Source organism: Tachypleus tridentatus, chromosome 13 (genome assembly GCF_004210375.1).
Source record: "Tachypleus tridentatus isolate NWPU-2018 chromosome 13, ASM421037v1, whole genome shotgun sequence".
Classification (NCBI taxonomy): domain Eukaryota; kingdom Metazoa; phylum Arthropoda; class Merostomata; order Xiphosura; family Limulidae; genus Tachypleus; species Tachypleus tridentatus.
In genome coordinates this window covers 21,473,611-21,489,040 of record NC_134837.1, presented here as the reverse complement: position 1 = coordinate 21,489,040, position 15,430 = coordinate 21,473,611, and the positions used below count along the sequence as shown (strand labels likewise).

Genomic DNA, 15,430 nt, shown 5'->3' with positions numbered 1-15,430 from the left:
TGTGTGAAAATATGAAACACGTTCCTTTATCTTTGAAGTAATTTACAGTAATCTTTGGCTCATTTGTAAAGGCTTGATATCCTTGGAATATTATTTTGCTTTAATTAATGTATGGAAATATTAACTAAAGATTGGTTCATGCCTGTAATTATGGAAAGGTGAGACTCTTAATAACAAGGATAAGTAAGTTTAAAAACAGTATTTCTTGCTATTTTTTCAGTCAAATAAACCTATTGGGAAAGTACAAATCTATACTGTGGACCCACTTAGTTTGAATCGGTGCGAGTGTGACCCCAATTCTAAAAATCCATGTAGTAATGAGATAGATTGTCTTAATCGTGTATTGATGTTTGAGTGTCCAAGTACTTGTCCAGCTGGAGATAAGTGTCAAAACCAGAGGTTCCAGAAACGTAATTATGTTCCAGCTAGACCATTCAAAGTGAAAGAAAGAGGTTGGGGTCTTCAGACTTTAATAGATGTGAAAAAGGTAAGTAAATTCAACATTGAATGTAATGCAACATGAATAATTAAGTTCATGTATATTTGTTTTGTTTTGTTATATTAATTAATTCAAAATAAAGTTTTCTTGATTCGTCTATTATGCCCTATCTTCTCCACTCTTATAGTGAAAGTTTGATAATACTGTATGAGCTGATAATCAACAACCACATAAAGTCTATAAAGTTGTATCTGTTTTTTTTCATCTTTGTATTAGTAATTAATTTGAAAAGAGTTGCAAAAGAGAAACAGCAAAAATTTGGTGTATCTAAAAATTAACAGGTTTGATATTTATTTATTGTTGATGAAAATAAATTGTATTGAAGCATGAATTGTATATTTTACTTACAAATGAAAAGTTCTTTACAACATTTTATGTTGTTGAGCCAGGGTGAGTTTGTGATTGAATATGTGGGAGAGTTAATTGATGAAGAGGAGTGTCAGAAGCGCCTCAAATGGATGCATGAAGAAAATGATACAAATTTTTACTTCTTAACAATTGACAAAGACCGCATCATTGATGCTGGCCCTAAGGGAAACCTGTCTCGTTTTATGAACCACTCTTGCCAGCCAAACTGTGAAACTCAGAAATGGATGGTTAATGGAGATACAAGAGTTGGACTCTTTGCTATTTGTGATATACCTGCAGGTAGGTGATGTACAAAAGTCAGTTAGCTATTAAAAGATTGTCATCTTATTATTGTGTATAGTGTAACTATGTATTTCATCTATCTTTGAATGTCTAATTATATCTATTAAATGTTGAATTTTTATTACTTTAACTTCCAGATGATATCTATGAAAACTTTGTTTTTATGTTTCATTATTTCAACCCTAGTTTTGTATTAAAATAAACATATTGTGTAAAAATGATCTAGGAAAGAAGTTTACTAACTTCAACATAACACAAGTTATTCAGTTTTTAAGTTATAGAAGGTATTTAAACTATTTGCAGATCTCGATAAAAGAAATAAAATGAATTCTTCTGTATAATTATACATAAATTAATATTAAGACAATAGTAGTTAGTGATAGGTGAAAATAAAATTGTTCCTGATGGTATTATCATATAACTCAGTTGTCTTTGACTTTTTCGTGTTTAAAAATTTTCATTATTGTGCTTTTTATATAAAACAGTCTTTTTACAGTGAACTTGGAACTTTGTATTTCAATAATCTTTTGGTTTTATTTTAAAGAGTTATGATTCAATATAATGGAATAATAACATTAATAAGAGGCCCGATGCTTTCGTGGGTGATTGTGGAGGTGTTATACATTATGTGATTCTGAAGGTGTTAGGTGTGATGATATGGGTTATGTATTATTGTTATTCATAATTCATCTAAAGAGAAGTTTTCTTACTTCCTGAAATTGTAAAGACAAAGGATACAAAGTTAATCAAATCAGAACAAACTAATTATTTATGATTTTCACATGCAATTCAGGTGTTAACTTTTGAAAATGACATAAAACAAAGAATTTAATAATAAAAAAATTACTACTTTGATAAATCATGATTTATATTTAAATTTCCACTAAATAGTCCAACAGTAGGTAGTATCATTTATTAACCAAGCAAACACCTTACTGCAGGTGTCTTGAAGAAGTAAAAGTAAATGTACATAATGTTGACTTGTATAGGTTCTGTTATAATATTTAAATCACTATTTCTACTTTTATTTATAGCACTTTATCAAGTTTCAAGCATACTCACTAATGATTATTGCACATGCAAAATATATTTTGAACAAAATCAGAATTAAAACAAAAACATTGCTGTATCGTATGAATACCTGGTATTTACTTTAAGGTTGTACAAACAAATGTGTTGCTAATTGATAATGGTAGTTATGGTAATGGACATTGCTTTGACATGTGCATGTTCTCTTGGCACACCAGTTGTGTAATGTTTTTAAATAAACTTAACTGTCAGTGCAGTAAATGTTTTAGAATTCAAGTGCGTGAAGTTTATTTTATTTTTATTCTAAAATTTTTTCTACCTATGAGCAGCAACGTTTTGTTATTGTTAACGAATACGTAATAATGTGTACAGATAAACCATTGATTCAGGGAAATTCTGAACAACAGGACATGGTATGTCAAGGTTGTTTGTGACTAGAACAGAGTTGTCCAGTTGAAAAGCTGAAAATCATTACACACATGTATATTGGTCACAAACAGTATTTTTTCAAGTGAGAGACAAAATATCACAACATATTGTCTTTGAATTATAATATTAGGGAATTTTGAGTAAAAAGATGCACATTTAAACATAGTATGCAAACTGGGTTGTCAGAGTATGGGTTCTTCAAGATAAGGCTTTCATTTATACCTCCTGCTTAACTGTCACATACTTCGACCAACTAGAGAATGCAATGGGTATTCATGCTATTCCATACTTGTCCAGTCCCTTTTAACACAAGTTTTCTTTTGTATCTCTATGGCAATAATTCAGTACTTCCATGCTCCATCTTTCAATTCATAATCATTTTGAAATTCTAACAGTTTTAACCCTTTTAATATGGGCAGGAATCAAAATCTGCATGTTGCAACATTTTACAGAGTTACATTCAAAGTTTAAATATGTATAACCTTATTATAAGTATGTTTTAATAAGCTTGGTTTTGAATTCAAATTTTTTATTATCTGAATTTTGATTTCTTAACTTTAAAAAGAAAATAATTATATAAATTCTCAATCTTCAACAGTGAGTCACATGACTTGGTGGACATGTAATTTCTAACACACTTTTCCTCTTTTCTTACAAGATCTTTGGATTGTTCAATGAATTAGAAGCATTTTTATTACTGAGATATAACTACATTCAACTTGTATTTAAACTCCTCTGCCACTACCTCTGTCTTTAAAAAAAAATGTTTATAATTTTAATTGGTCATGTTTATAACTGATAGAAAGAACATATTGTAATGTACAAGAAGTTTTGGTAAATAAAGACAGTAGTTCTCAAGAAGAACTAAATGTGCATTGAATAACTCATTGCTTTGAGCAGTATAAATGTTTAAATTATATTTATAATTTAGTTAGGTAGGATTCCAGATAAATTACAGTTATTGTATAACCTAATCTAGTGAGTGATATTTTTTTTTTTTTTTTTAAAGCTGTGTTGAAAGCTAGAATGTTTTTAGACAACATACTTAATCAGAGAAATATGAGTTACCAAAGCAGGAATGGCCTTTGGTCAAATGCAAACTGGCTGAAAGCTAGGTTCAGACTTTCTTGATTTATTATATGTAGTTTTTATTCACTATTATGTAGTATTTAATAAAAGCAACTAAATATAAAAAAATAAAACTTAATAGGTAGATAAGAAACCTTAAAGTGAAGAAATGATTAAAAAACTTACATTATCACTTTTACATGTATATAATAACCTGAACTGTTTGTTTACACTGCTATTACACCTAGTAATTATTTACTTATTTCAGTAATTATACATGGTTTTAAAAGTAATGGTTTTGCTGTGGTTAGTGTCAGAGAAAGTAAGAAGTAAGGTTTCATCAGGATGTTTTAGAAGCTTTGCAAGTGAAATATGAAAACTGTAACATGAAAAGAACTATTTATTTGTAGCATGAAAATCATCATTCAGATTGACTCAGTAGAGGAAATTCAAAGATAAATCTTTACTAAACAATATTTTATTTACCAAATCTAACGTTTTGTGTAGAACAGACTTCTAATGCCTACTAGAAGCTTGCTAGATTTCTTACAACATTCTAAATTAAAATTACAGAGTTTGTGTAGGGAGAATTAAGTTTTAGATCATCAACAGCATTGTCCATCCACATTGCACTTTCTCCATATATTAAACAAAAGACAATATTATGATGCTTAAGAAATGATTATAGCCTACTGTTATGAACATTTAAACAATCAAACTTAAAACTATGTAAATATTTGACATTATTATATTATTCATAAATTATTGTCTTGAAAGTAATGATACATCTTGTTTTTACATATGCAGTTTCTGTATGTAAAATGTCAAGGGTATTGTAAAAAGGTTAGTTTGAGTTTAGAAGTACACTAAAGACTGCACAGGATTCATGTAAGATCCATAAATATTAAAAAAGAAAATTTGTGTGTGTGTGTGTATATATATATATATTTATGGTAATTTAACGTTATACAGTAACAAAATTCTCCTTATTCCTATATACAGTTTTTATTGCTGTATTGAGTATAAACATACAACAGTAAACTAAAGAATCATAAAACTAAATGCAGATTTTAGGCCATTAGTGAACCTTAGCACCATTTTATTAAGAAGATGTGATATAGAAGTGGCAACTCTGTAAAGGGTCTTAGATATTAAAAGTTAATTACAGCAAATAAAAAATGGAAACCATAAAGTACATGAAGGTCGTTCTAATATAGGTTTAGTATGTGTATTCCAGAAATGGGAAAAATGTATTTGAAATGGATAATTTTTTGAAGAAGTGTAGTGAGAAAGTAAGGTAATTTTAGGCTTTAAGTGCTCAGTGGGTTTTAAAGATTGAAACTTATAACTAACATTGAATCTAAGCATATAATAAATTTAAATTTCTTTAAATTAAATTGATTTTAGATTTTACAAATTTCATGTTATTAAACAAAATGAGTTATCTGAAACAAGGCCATACATACTGGTAAAGAAGTACAATAGTAAATATTAACAGTAATCACGATGAATTAGAAAAATAATTAATAGTGTTTTTTTTATATTTAAAGATTGTAAGTGTTTACGAGTACAATTTTCCATTACTAATGCTCTTTTCTTATCCAGGTTCAGAGCTCACTTTTAACTATAATTTAGAGTGTCGTGGAGATGAAAAGACAAAGTGTATGTGTGGTGCACCAAACTGTAGTGGCTTCATTGGAGTTCGACCAAAGGTGTGTGTTCTTCTAAAGACTCTATTTGTTGAAGGATATTTTTTTCTTTGTGCTTATCAGAGAGAATCTGAGAATATTGGAAGAATTAGCATTGCTTATATAATTCATGCAATTCTTAGTCTAATTTGTATTTAAAAAACGATTTTTAAGGCAGGAGCAGTTCATTATCAGACTTAACACTAGAGTAGTTTAATTACTTGAGATTAATTGGTATATTTTTAAATATCGTGTTTTGTAACACTTATAATTTATGTGCCAAATACTGTGAAAATAAACTTCATAAAAAGAATTGTCTCAGGTGTGTAGTTACATTGACATTGTCTTATGTCAGTGAAGTGAAACATTTTTTAGGTATATTTTTGTTAAATATTTAAAAAGAAAACACTGAATAGTTATTGTGTGGTATTTTAATTTTAGAGACAAGGTGTAATGAATTATGATGTTAGTAGTTGGTTGATTATAAGGTTTGTTTGCTCCATCAGATGTTGAAATTTTATGCTAAACTTTTGAAGTGTTTTTGTATCTGTTCTAAATTTTGTGGTACACAATGATTGTTAGTCATAAAATAAATCACAAATGATGGCTTTAATTGGAGAGTGGCAATTTTGTTTGGAAAGGTTTTTTATGTGACTTTTAGAAGTAAAATCAACCTTGCCATATAAACAGATTATTTGTATAACAAACTTTTAGATCTCTAAGGATATTATATCATTACTGTAATTATGAAAGTGATAAAAAATGAATATAAAGCGTTCTACTGAGGTAAGTACCTGCAACTAACATCTAGAGAAACCATCAACTGTTGCTGCCTTATAATTGCTATAATGTTCACCAGTTTCTGGTCTTTACCTTGGGTTCCGGCATTGACTAGAGACACTCTTTGTTGTGTTCTTTTGATGGTGTCTCTCTGGCTGGCTTACTTTTGATTTTCTCTTCTGTGCCACATGACAACTTAACCCCCTCTTCATCTCCTGTTTCTCTTCTGTCACTGGATCTTGTCTTTCAATTTTCACATTTGATTTGTCTGGTTCATTGATTGGTAAACTGGAATTTCCCATTTGGTAGGCTCGGCACGGCCAGGTGGTTAAGGTACTCAATTTGTAATCCGAGTGTCGTGGGTTTGAATCTGCCACACCAGACATGCTCGTCCTTTCAGCTGTGGGGGCATTGTAATGTAACAGTCAATCGCACTATTTGTTGGTAAAAGAATAGCCCAAGAGTTTGCAGTAGATGGTGATGACTAACTGCCTTTCCTCTAGTCTTACACTGCTAAATTAGGGATGGCTAGAGCAGATAGCCCTCGAGTAGCTTTGCACAAAATTCAGAACAAACCAAAACCATCTGGTAATTCTTTCTTTTCCTCATCTACACATCATTTTAGCTGGTCTTTCTACTTGCATGGGGAGCATAGCTTTCGATGTTGGTCCGTGTTTTGCCACCTTCTTTCTGATCTTTCTACTATCACACATCTCCCTTCCCCTTACCAGTTTGATAAAGTTGAACTGTTCCCACCTTTACTACTTATTGTGTGGCCTAGTCTTCATAATTTCGCATTTATCACTACTGTAAAGTATTTACTCTCCAGTTCTCTTTATACTGTTTCCTGTCCTTCCTTATCTTTAGATGCTCTAGCCCTGTTCCCTTATCTGACTGGGACCTCATTGTCATCCTGCACATTTTTACTCTCACCATTTTGATTATTGACAACCTGCATGTTCTAACATTTTCTCTTCAGACATATTTCTCTTACTTCTCACTTGTGATCAGTGTTGTGCAGTTCATTGTGCTAGTGACTCCTTCTTTCTACTTTCCATCAACCATATTTCTTCAGACTGATCTTCAGCTGCTATCTCTATTCTTTCTGTTTCACTATTCTGTCATTGTTTGGACCCAAACTTACTCCAGTGCTCTGTTTTTGCTACTTATCATGTACTTTTCACTTTTGAAGTTTCATTCTTCCACTTTACCTTCTTTGGGATTCCTCTTCCTTCAGGAATAAATCTACTTCTGTCTTTATATGGTCTGCCAAATTCTTTGTTTAGCCTACTTTACATAGGGAGTTGTTTTGTTGCAGGTGGTTTGCATCATCAGATTCATTGCCTCTTTTTCATTGTCCTGCCAATCATATGGGACAGCCACTGGATGAGATTATTCCAACATGGATTACCTTACATAACTTCATTGCCCATTCTTTTCACCTTTTGGCTGTCTATTCTCCTGAAGATCACTGCTTGCTTCCAAATTCCATCCTACAATCTACCCAGGTGGTTGTTGATCTCTCTTAGGGTACACTTATGTCTCAAATTACACATCAAGGCAGGACAATAAAAAACACTCATACTATCCACCTTGGCTCTGTATATTCTCACTGTTTAGATAGCAAATTCTGCAAGACTTTGAAATATCCTCATACCATATGATGATATCTGTTTACTGGACTATCAGGGAAAAAGCCAGCACCAACAAGGGTGTGTCCTGTTTCTTTTTCAGGCTTGCTTTTGCTTACTTTTCAAAATAGGTTTACATGGTTACCTGTTGCACAGCTTCCAATAAAGGAGCTAACCAGCTAAAACAGGACTGATGGAGGTCCAGGCATTTTCTCCAGGTCATCTCACCATGAATCTCCCAGCCCATTTTCTTCAAGTGAAGCAAGTGAAATACTTACCAGTTACAAGTTCCTGTTGTGGTGGAGAACCCTCACTGATGGGGAACTAGCTGCTGGTGTAAGAACACGAAGTGCCAGTTAGTGGGAAATGGGACAGTGGTATACTGTCAATGTAGTGCATACCACCTCTTATATAATTATATCAACAACATTACAGAGGCATACTTTGACTTCTTCCTGTGGCTTGTGACTGTTCAGTAGAGTTTGAGATGAGCACATTTCAAAATATGTACCCTTCTACTGCAGGCTGATACTTTCTTATAGAGTCAAGGTGCCCATGCACTTACAGTATCAGGCACTTCTCCTGTGGTCGTGTTTTTTTCTTTATAATCAAGGATATCGTACAATATATACAAATGCACTCCTACAGCTGCTAATGCTGTTCAGTTGAGTTGGCACGTGCACACTTAATATTACATAACATATAGCATGAATTTCTGTGTTCTTCACCCACAGCTAGTGTTGATCCAAGAGTCTGACTGTGAAGTTGAGGTGAGTAACCACTATCATTTTATGGTGTGAATTATATGCACTCTTACAGCTGGTGTTGGCTTAAGAGTCTGCTTATAAAGTTCAGACAAACATGCTTGATTAATTACAATTGTTGCAAGTTCAATAAATCTGATGGTATAGTTGAGGTGTGCAACAGGTACAGTCTGAATGCATTCTAACCATGACACACATATTGGCTCTCTGACCTCTTGTGTGAAAGTACTTAGCCATGTTATTATTCCATCCATACTAACAACATATGATTCTTGTTTGCCTCTTTCTTTCTTCTGCTCTGGGCATAGAGTGTATCCTGAAATAGATGCAGTATAGTCTCCCTTGAGCATGCTCCTGTTGAGCCCTTGCTAGTGGGTGTCACACTCAATAGGTTTTCTTCAGGAACTTTCTGAAGGGAGCTCATCTGAGTAACTATAACATTGTTCCCTTCATTTATCAAGGTGGTATTCAAGTTTTATGGGAAGAGGTGTATATCATTGCAGAAGTTAACATTTTCCTCACCTGGAAATGTATTTCTGATAGATACCTCACCACATGCTTCCCACACTGTCGTTTTTGCATCCAGTGTAACTTGGCAGTCCTTGCATCATCATGGAATGAAGATCATGAGTGAAAAGTATAGAGGAAACTAGGGTAGAGGAAGGTGTGAAACTCTCCTGTTAATGGAAGACCTTTACCACATAAAAATATTATTAAAGAGTAGTGCAAATCGTGAGAAATATTGTGAGTTTTGGCCTAAAGGCTAGTGGCATTCTAGTCTCTAAGGCAGATGTAAAAGGAAGATAACTTTCTGTGCGTAGATGTGTATTTACTGGAAATACACTTTCAGGTAGGGAAAATGTTAACTTTCATTCATATGAGAAAGCTCTATCCTTGTGCTGTTTGTGGAAAAGTTTAGTGTTTCATTAGTATTATGCCCAATATGTTCATTCTCTGTCTAGGATGATTTTCACAAATCCCAGTGGTACAATGTATTTATTCCAAAGTGGGAAACCTGAGGTTTTGTGATTATCACAGTGGTAGGTGTACAACACCTGTTCATTACTTGTTTGATATTTGTGTGTGGTGTTATGAATCTAGGATGTCTTAATTGAAAAGGCGTAGTAGCTTAGTGTTGTGGAATACATGATCTTTGCTTACAAGGCTCTGTATAATATATTAGATTTTAAGAAATTATGTTGATTGTACTACATATCTTATGCCTAAAAACTTCTTTTCACTGACACAACAGCAGTAATTATAACCAGATATCAAACCTTACATTCTTGTGTAATACATTGTAAATGTACTTATTGAATGATGTGAAATAATGTATATTGTTTATTTAAAAAAAAAAAAAATAGAGTATGGCACTGGCCTTACAGGAAAAACGAGCCAAAGAAACTTTAATTAAAAAGAAGAAGAAAAAATCTCAAGTACCCAAACATGAAGATGAATGTTTCCGATGTGGAGAAGGAGGAGAAATTTTAATGTGTGACAAAAAAGGTTGCCCCAAGGCTTACCATCTCAACTGTCTCAACTTAACCAAGCCTCCTTATGGTAATTTCATTATGTTTCTTTTTTACAACAGCAGTAATTCATGGGTAATTTAAACAACTTGTTAATAGTAGTAAACTAAAAAGTATTCATTCTTCATGATGAAATCCACATTTTACATCAATTTTATTTTTACAGAGCTAGGAAAAAACTATCAAATGTAATAGTGGTCATACTTATATTAAGACCATATAAACAATATTATTAACTGAATGAGTGTGTTTTATTTACACTTACTAAATTCAGTGAACTTTGTGGAAAGTAGAACTTCACTCTAAAGAGCAGTATCTGGGGGTGGAAGGATTCTGTATTGGGTGTGGAAATCTGTACTGGCAGTTTTGACCAGAACAAGACCAAAACCAAAATGTCTCACAGAAAAAAAAAATTACACCTGATTTTTTGTTTGATTTGTTGTTTTGTCTTATACAAACATTTCCAGTAAACTTCTATACCTGTGCAGTAATTTATTCTACAAGCCAGCTACCAGGAATAATCATGCATGTGATAACAAAATGTCTGTTACACCCTTGAATATCATAGTTTTGTTAACATTCATCTTTGGTTTGCAGTTGTACCATTATTAAAGGAATAAAAGCTACTTTGAATGTTAAGAAGACTATGTTCATGTTGCTAATTAATGAACTGATTGAACTTATACATTGAAATGAGTATTAAACCAAGGATTTCTTGAAAAATTTGAAGTCAGTAAAAAATGTTCTTGTTGTGCTTTTTGAAAATTTCTTGAACATTTAATTTTAACAGATAATTCAAAATTCTTTTTATTTTTCAAGTTATTGATTTTAGAGTTGGTATTCTTAAATTGGTTTATCTTTTTAGGAAAGTGGGAGTGTCCTTGGCATCACTGTGATGACTGTGGAAAAGCATCCATAATTCTTTGTGTTGAGTGTCCTAACTCATTTTGCAAAGAACACGGTACACCAGACAATGTTTTTAATGTAGATGGACAGTATTATTGTTCTGACCACAGAGATGAAAAGGCAGAAGTGAAATCCATAACAAGTGACTCACCAACTAAAGTTTTATCTGATTCAGAGAGTTTGATTCTTCAGGAAACAGTAACTCACTTCTAAAAGGGTTAATTTATATTAGCAGAAGGTTAAGATGCAAGCCTTTGATTCAAATCACTATGATTAAATAACATAAAGGTCATAAAAATGTCATCTTTTCAAGTGTTCAAGAACATCATCCAGTTGCATTAAAATATTTTCATGATTTTTTGAAGTTCTGTCTGTCTTTGCCTACATTTATCATATATACTAGTTATTTCTTATATTAACTTATGGACTTGTATTTTCTAGGAATATCATTCTGATATATGATAATTTCCTTAACTTGTGGAATTATTAGTATTACAAAAGAATGTAAATAATCCTTACAGCATCTTGAGATGCATTATTTGAGTCACTGTCAACATGGAGTTATGAGAAACACTTTATATTTTTTCATCAGTAAGTAATGGTAACTTACGACAGACCAATAGGAAAAATGTAAATTTAATTCTTAGGTTTAGCTGATTTAGGCAACTTGATATTAAAAAGTTCATGTGTGAATAAATGTGATGAGTGAAACACTTATCATGTGAGAATGTGTGTTTGTTACCAAGTGTAATAGTGCATATACACAAATTAATATTTATTAGTGTTTCATTGTTCGTATATTCATTGATAAGGACTAATCATAAACTAAATTTTGAAATGAAAGTAATTTTAAAAAAGCAGGTCTTGTAGGTAAGTGCAAAAATGCCCATACATCTTAAAATAGGCATGGTTTCTTTTCATTTGAATCCAAATATTGGCATAACATATCTTATGTACAAGAAAAAGAGCTAATATAATAAATCCTGCTTTAGTTATTTCACTTCAGTGGTGTTCTTATTTAATATTAAGTCTGTTTTGATTTTAATATAAACAGTTAAAAATGATTCCTATAATGACTACTCCAACATTTTCATTGTGCTAAAATTATAATTACAGATTTCATAAAATTTGGCCTCAGTTTCTTTGTTTGCTATTTTCTAAGATCAGCTCAACAAGATAATGAAAATTTTCAAACTAATTTATAGTTTATTTAAATGCCAATTACATTATAGTAGTTTAGAGTATTCTCTCTTTTATGTGCATGTTAATATTTTGTCTTCTAAATTACATATTTGAAATAAAAATAATAATTTGTCATACAACAATACCTAGACTTAGTATGCATCGTTTGCTTGATTCTTAATTATAAAAACTTTGAAGAAAACAAGATTCAAGAAGCAAGTAATACATTTCTTACTCATTTTGTATAAATTGTTATAAAAGTAACTGATATATAAAAAATTAGAAATTTATTAGGCTAGATTAGAAGACTTAAATGAAAAAAACTAAATAAAGAAGTACTTGATAGGAGAAATACATTGATTGTGTAATTATACAGTTGTACTGATTATTTGATACTTCTTTTACACAAAGGTGTCCAGGCTGTGACCTGCTGACAGGGTTCAGTTGCAGATGTAGAGCAATGAAAAAAACTAAATTAAAAGTAAGAAAATAAGTAATGCGTTACAATGTGCATTCAGTCATTCTAGCAAGAAAAAAAATAACAGATAGGATAAAAAGTTTTGCTGGAAAAAAAACTTGATATTCATTTAAGAGGTTCTGGAGCTAATGGAAGTGAAATATTAGAACTTTAAGGTGAAAACATTTTATTGAGGTTCTGGAGCTAATGGAAGTGAAATATTAGAACTTTAAGGTGAAAACATTTTATTCAAAACACGATATTCACAGACAAATAGTCAATAAAAATATGTTATTAAAGAATTTAGTTATTGTAAAAATTAGACTTTAGGCCCGGCATAGCCAGGTGGGATAAGAAGATTGACTCGTAATCTGAGGGTCGTGAATTCGAATCCCCATCACACCAAACATGCCTACCCTTTCAGCTGTGGGGGCATTATAATGTGATGGTCAATCTCACTATTCATTAGTAAAAGGAGTAGCCCAAGAGTTGACAGTCGGTGGTGATGACTAGCTGCCTTCCCTCTAGTCTTACACTAGTAAATTAGGGATGGCCAGTGCAGATAGTCCTCGTGTAGCTTTGCACAAAATTCAAGAAAGAAACAAACAAACATTAGACTTTTAGCACTTACTTAAAGCTTCCCAGATTTTGTGAGAACATGTGTAGTAAATTTTATATTATAGTAAACATTAAGTTGCATGTATGGTTAACTTCAAATTAAACTTTTCCCACCAATTATTTTCCTATTAACAGGGTAAAGCAATATTTACTGTGTAATTATGTCTCCATATTTGGATGGAATTTAACCATATCTTTCTTGGAAGGTAACAAATTTTTTTAAATGGAAAGTTGAACAGTGTTTCACAGTTAGCACTTCTTTAAAAATGACATAAAGAAAACTACCTAACATAAGTGGTTACTATCAATATTTTATAGTGAACGTTGTATATGTAAACTAAGAAAGTATAAAATCATTTTCACTGAGATTTTCTTTTTGGGATATATACGCTTTAAATAAAGAAAAACATTTTATGTGGCCAAGTGTTTCCAGTTGTCCTAAGTATGTATAGCCATCTTTTTAAATTGATGTACAATGTTTTCTTTAAATTACTTCAGTATAGATGCCTGTACATTGTGAGTGGACCTCCCAGACAAGGTTCCATCTTTTCAGCTTACCTCCTCTGAAATCTGAATATCCACTCGTGTTTGCTGAAGGGGAGGAGAGGATCCTGGTGGTTGAGGGGTCCAACCCCAACACACTACTTTGTTCTCGAATTCCTGTGTGTGGGGGTGGATGGTTTTAGGGTGCCTCCCCAGGGTCATTCAGCTAGTTCTTCGTGGCTGGGGTCAGTATTGGACATTCTCAACAGATGTTGTGAACCTTGTGCTGGTGTTTGGGTGTAGGATCCCTAAAATCTTGGTGTTGCTGCTTAGTCTTTTGATTTCATCTCTGTAGTGCATTCTCTCATTTGGTTCTATGGTTGGGTGGGGTCGGTGACACTGAACATTTCTTGTAGCTTATCACACCCATAACACACTCATTGCTAAGGTGAAACAATCTTTGATTGGTAAGCAACCACTTTTGCATAGCTTTAATATTCAGTTTCAAGCTACAGTTTATAAGGTACCTCGATTCCTCATTTTACATTCACTATCTGAAAAGTCCCTTGGACAAATGTTGCCATTTTTTTTATCAATAAGGATACATCAAAACCAAATGTCTCTTGAAGTCCAAGGCTTTGGGAGATTTGTCTATTCTTGTTACTCCCATGTTACCCTGAATACATCTAAAAACATGGGCACAAACCAAAGGGCTCTCCAACTTCATTTACTGCTAAATAGCAATGGCTACGCTGATATAGTGGAACTGTCATGGCTTACATTCAAACTTGGACATCATTAAGGTCCTGATTTATTCATATTCTCCACTCTGTCTCTCCTCACAGAATCCTGCCAATCCCATCACCCTTCAGCAGTTTTTCCTCCATAGGAAAGACAGGTTTTGTGATGGTCAAATCCATGGTGGTGTGGCTTTGCTGAACACTCAGCACACAGCCTCACATCTGTGTCTCTAGGCACTTCACTTGAGGCTGTGGCAGTTCATCTCTCTTTGGGTTGTACCATCACTATTTGTTCCATCTACCTGTCTCCAGGAGAGACAGTTACTCAGGCTTAAATGTTCGTTTAGATAAGTTGCTATCTCCCATTCTCCTTTTGTGTATTTTTAATAGACGTAGCTCCTTCTGGTATAGTGCTAACGTTGATGGAAGGGGTTGTTCTATGGAGTGTATGCTCTCAGATCATAATCAATCTATATTCTTTGATGGTTCCTTTGTTTACTTTCATACACCCAGTCAGTCTTTTACTGCTATAGATCTATCTGCTCATCCTCACATTATTCTCATTTTTATTGGAGTGTGGCTAGTAACCTGTGTGACAGTGATAATTTTCTAATCATTTTACAGACTGAGTGGCCCCATTTCTTCACTCTATCAGAACTTGATCCTCCCACTGTCTGTCTGCCATCTGTTGGCAACTGCATGAGAGCAATGACTGACTATAGTCCAGGCAGCTGCTTGTTCTATTTCTGTGATCTTGACATGTTTTCCATAGTATCCATATCCATGGTGGACTCCAGTCTGCCAGGATGGCTTAAAAACAAGTATGGTGGACCTTGTAATTGTATCCTTCTCTATCTAACCGCATCATTTATCAACAGGCTCATGCCCACACTTGGCAGGTCAGATGTCAAAGCCAGAAAGAATTTTGGATTAAGTTCACTTCCAGTATATCTATTTTCACCAGCTCTAAAGTTCT

The 15,430-nt window shown here is 32.8% G+C and overlaps 1 protein-coding gene across 7 annotated transcripts in view; it reads left to right on the top strand.

The window, feature by feature from the left end:
- Positions 1-11,974, top strand: part of LOC143240146 (histone-lysine N-methyltransferase NSD2-like) — a 109,845-nt gene extending 97,871 nt beyond the window's left edge. For all 7 annotated transcript variants that reach the window (XM_076482099.1, XM_076482095.1, XM_076482101.1 and 4 more), the window contains 5 exons: positions 221-487; positions 889-1,147; positions 5,282-5,388; positions 9,904-10,099; positions 10,934-11,974. In XM_076482099.1, coding sequence (XP_076338214.1) covers positions 221-487; positions 889-1,147; positions 5,282-5,388; positions 9,904-10,099; positions 10,934-11,187 — 1,083 coding nt within the window. In that variant the 3' untranslated portion in view covers positions 11,188-11,974. The remainder of the gene's footprint in view (positions 1-220; positions 488-888; positions 1,148-5,281; positions 5,389-9,903; positions 10,100-10,933) is intronic.
- Positions 11,975-15,430: the final 3,456 nt, after the last annotated feature.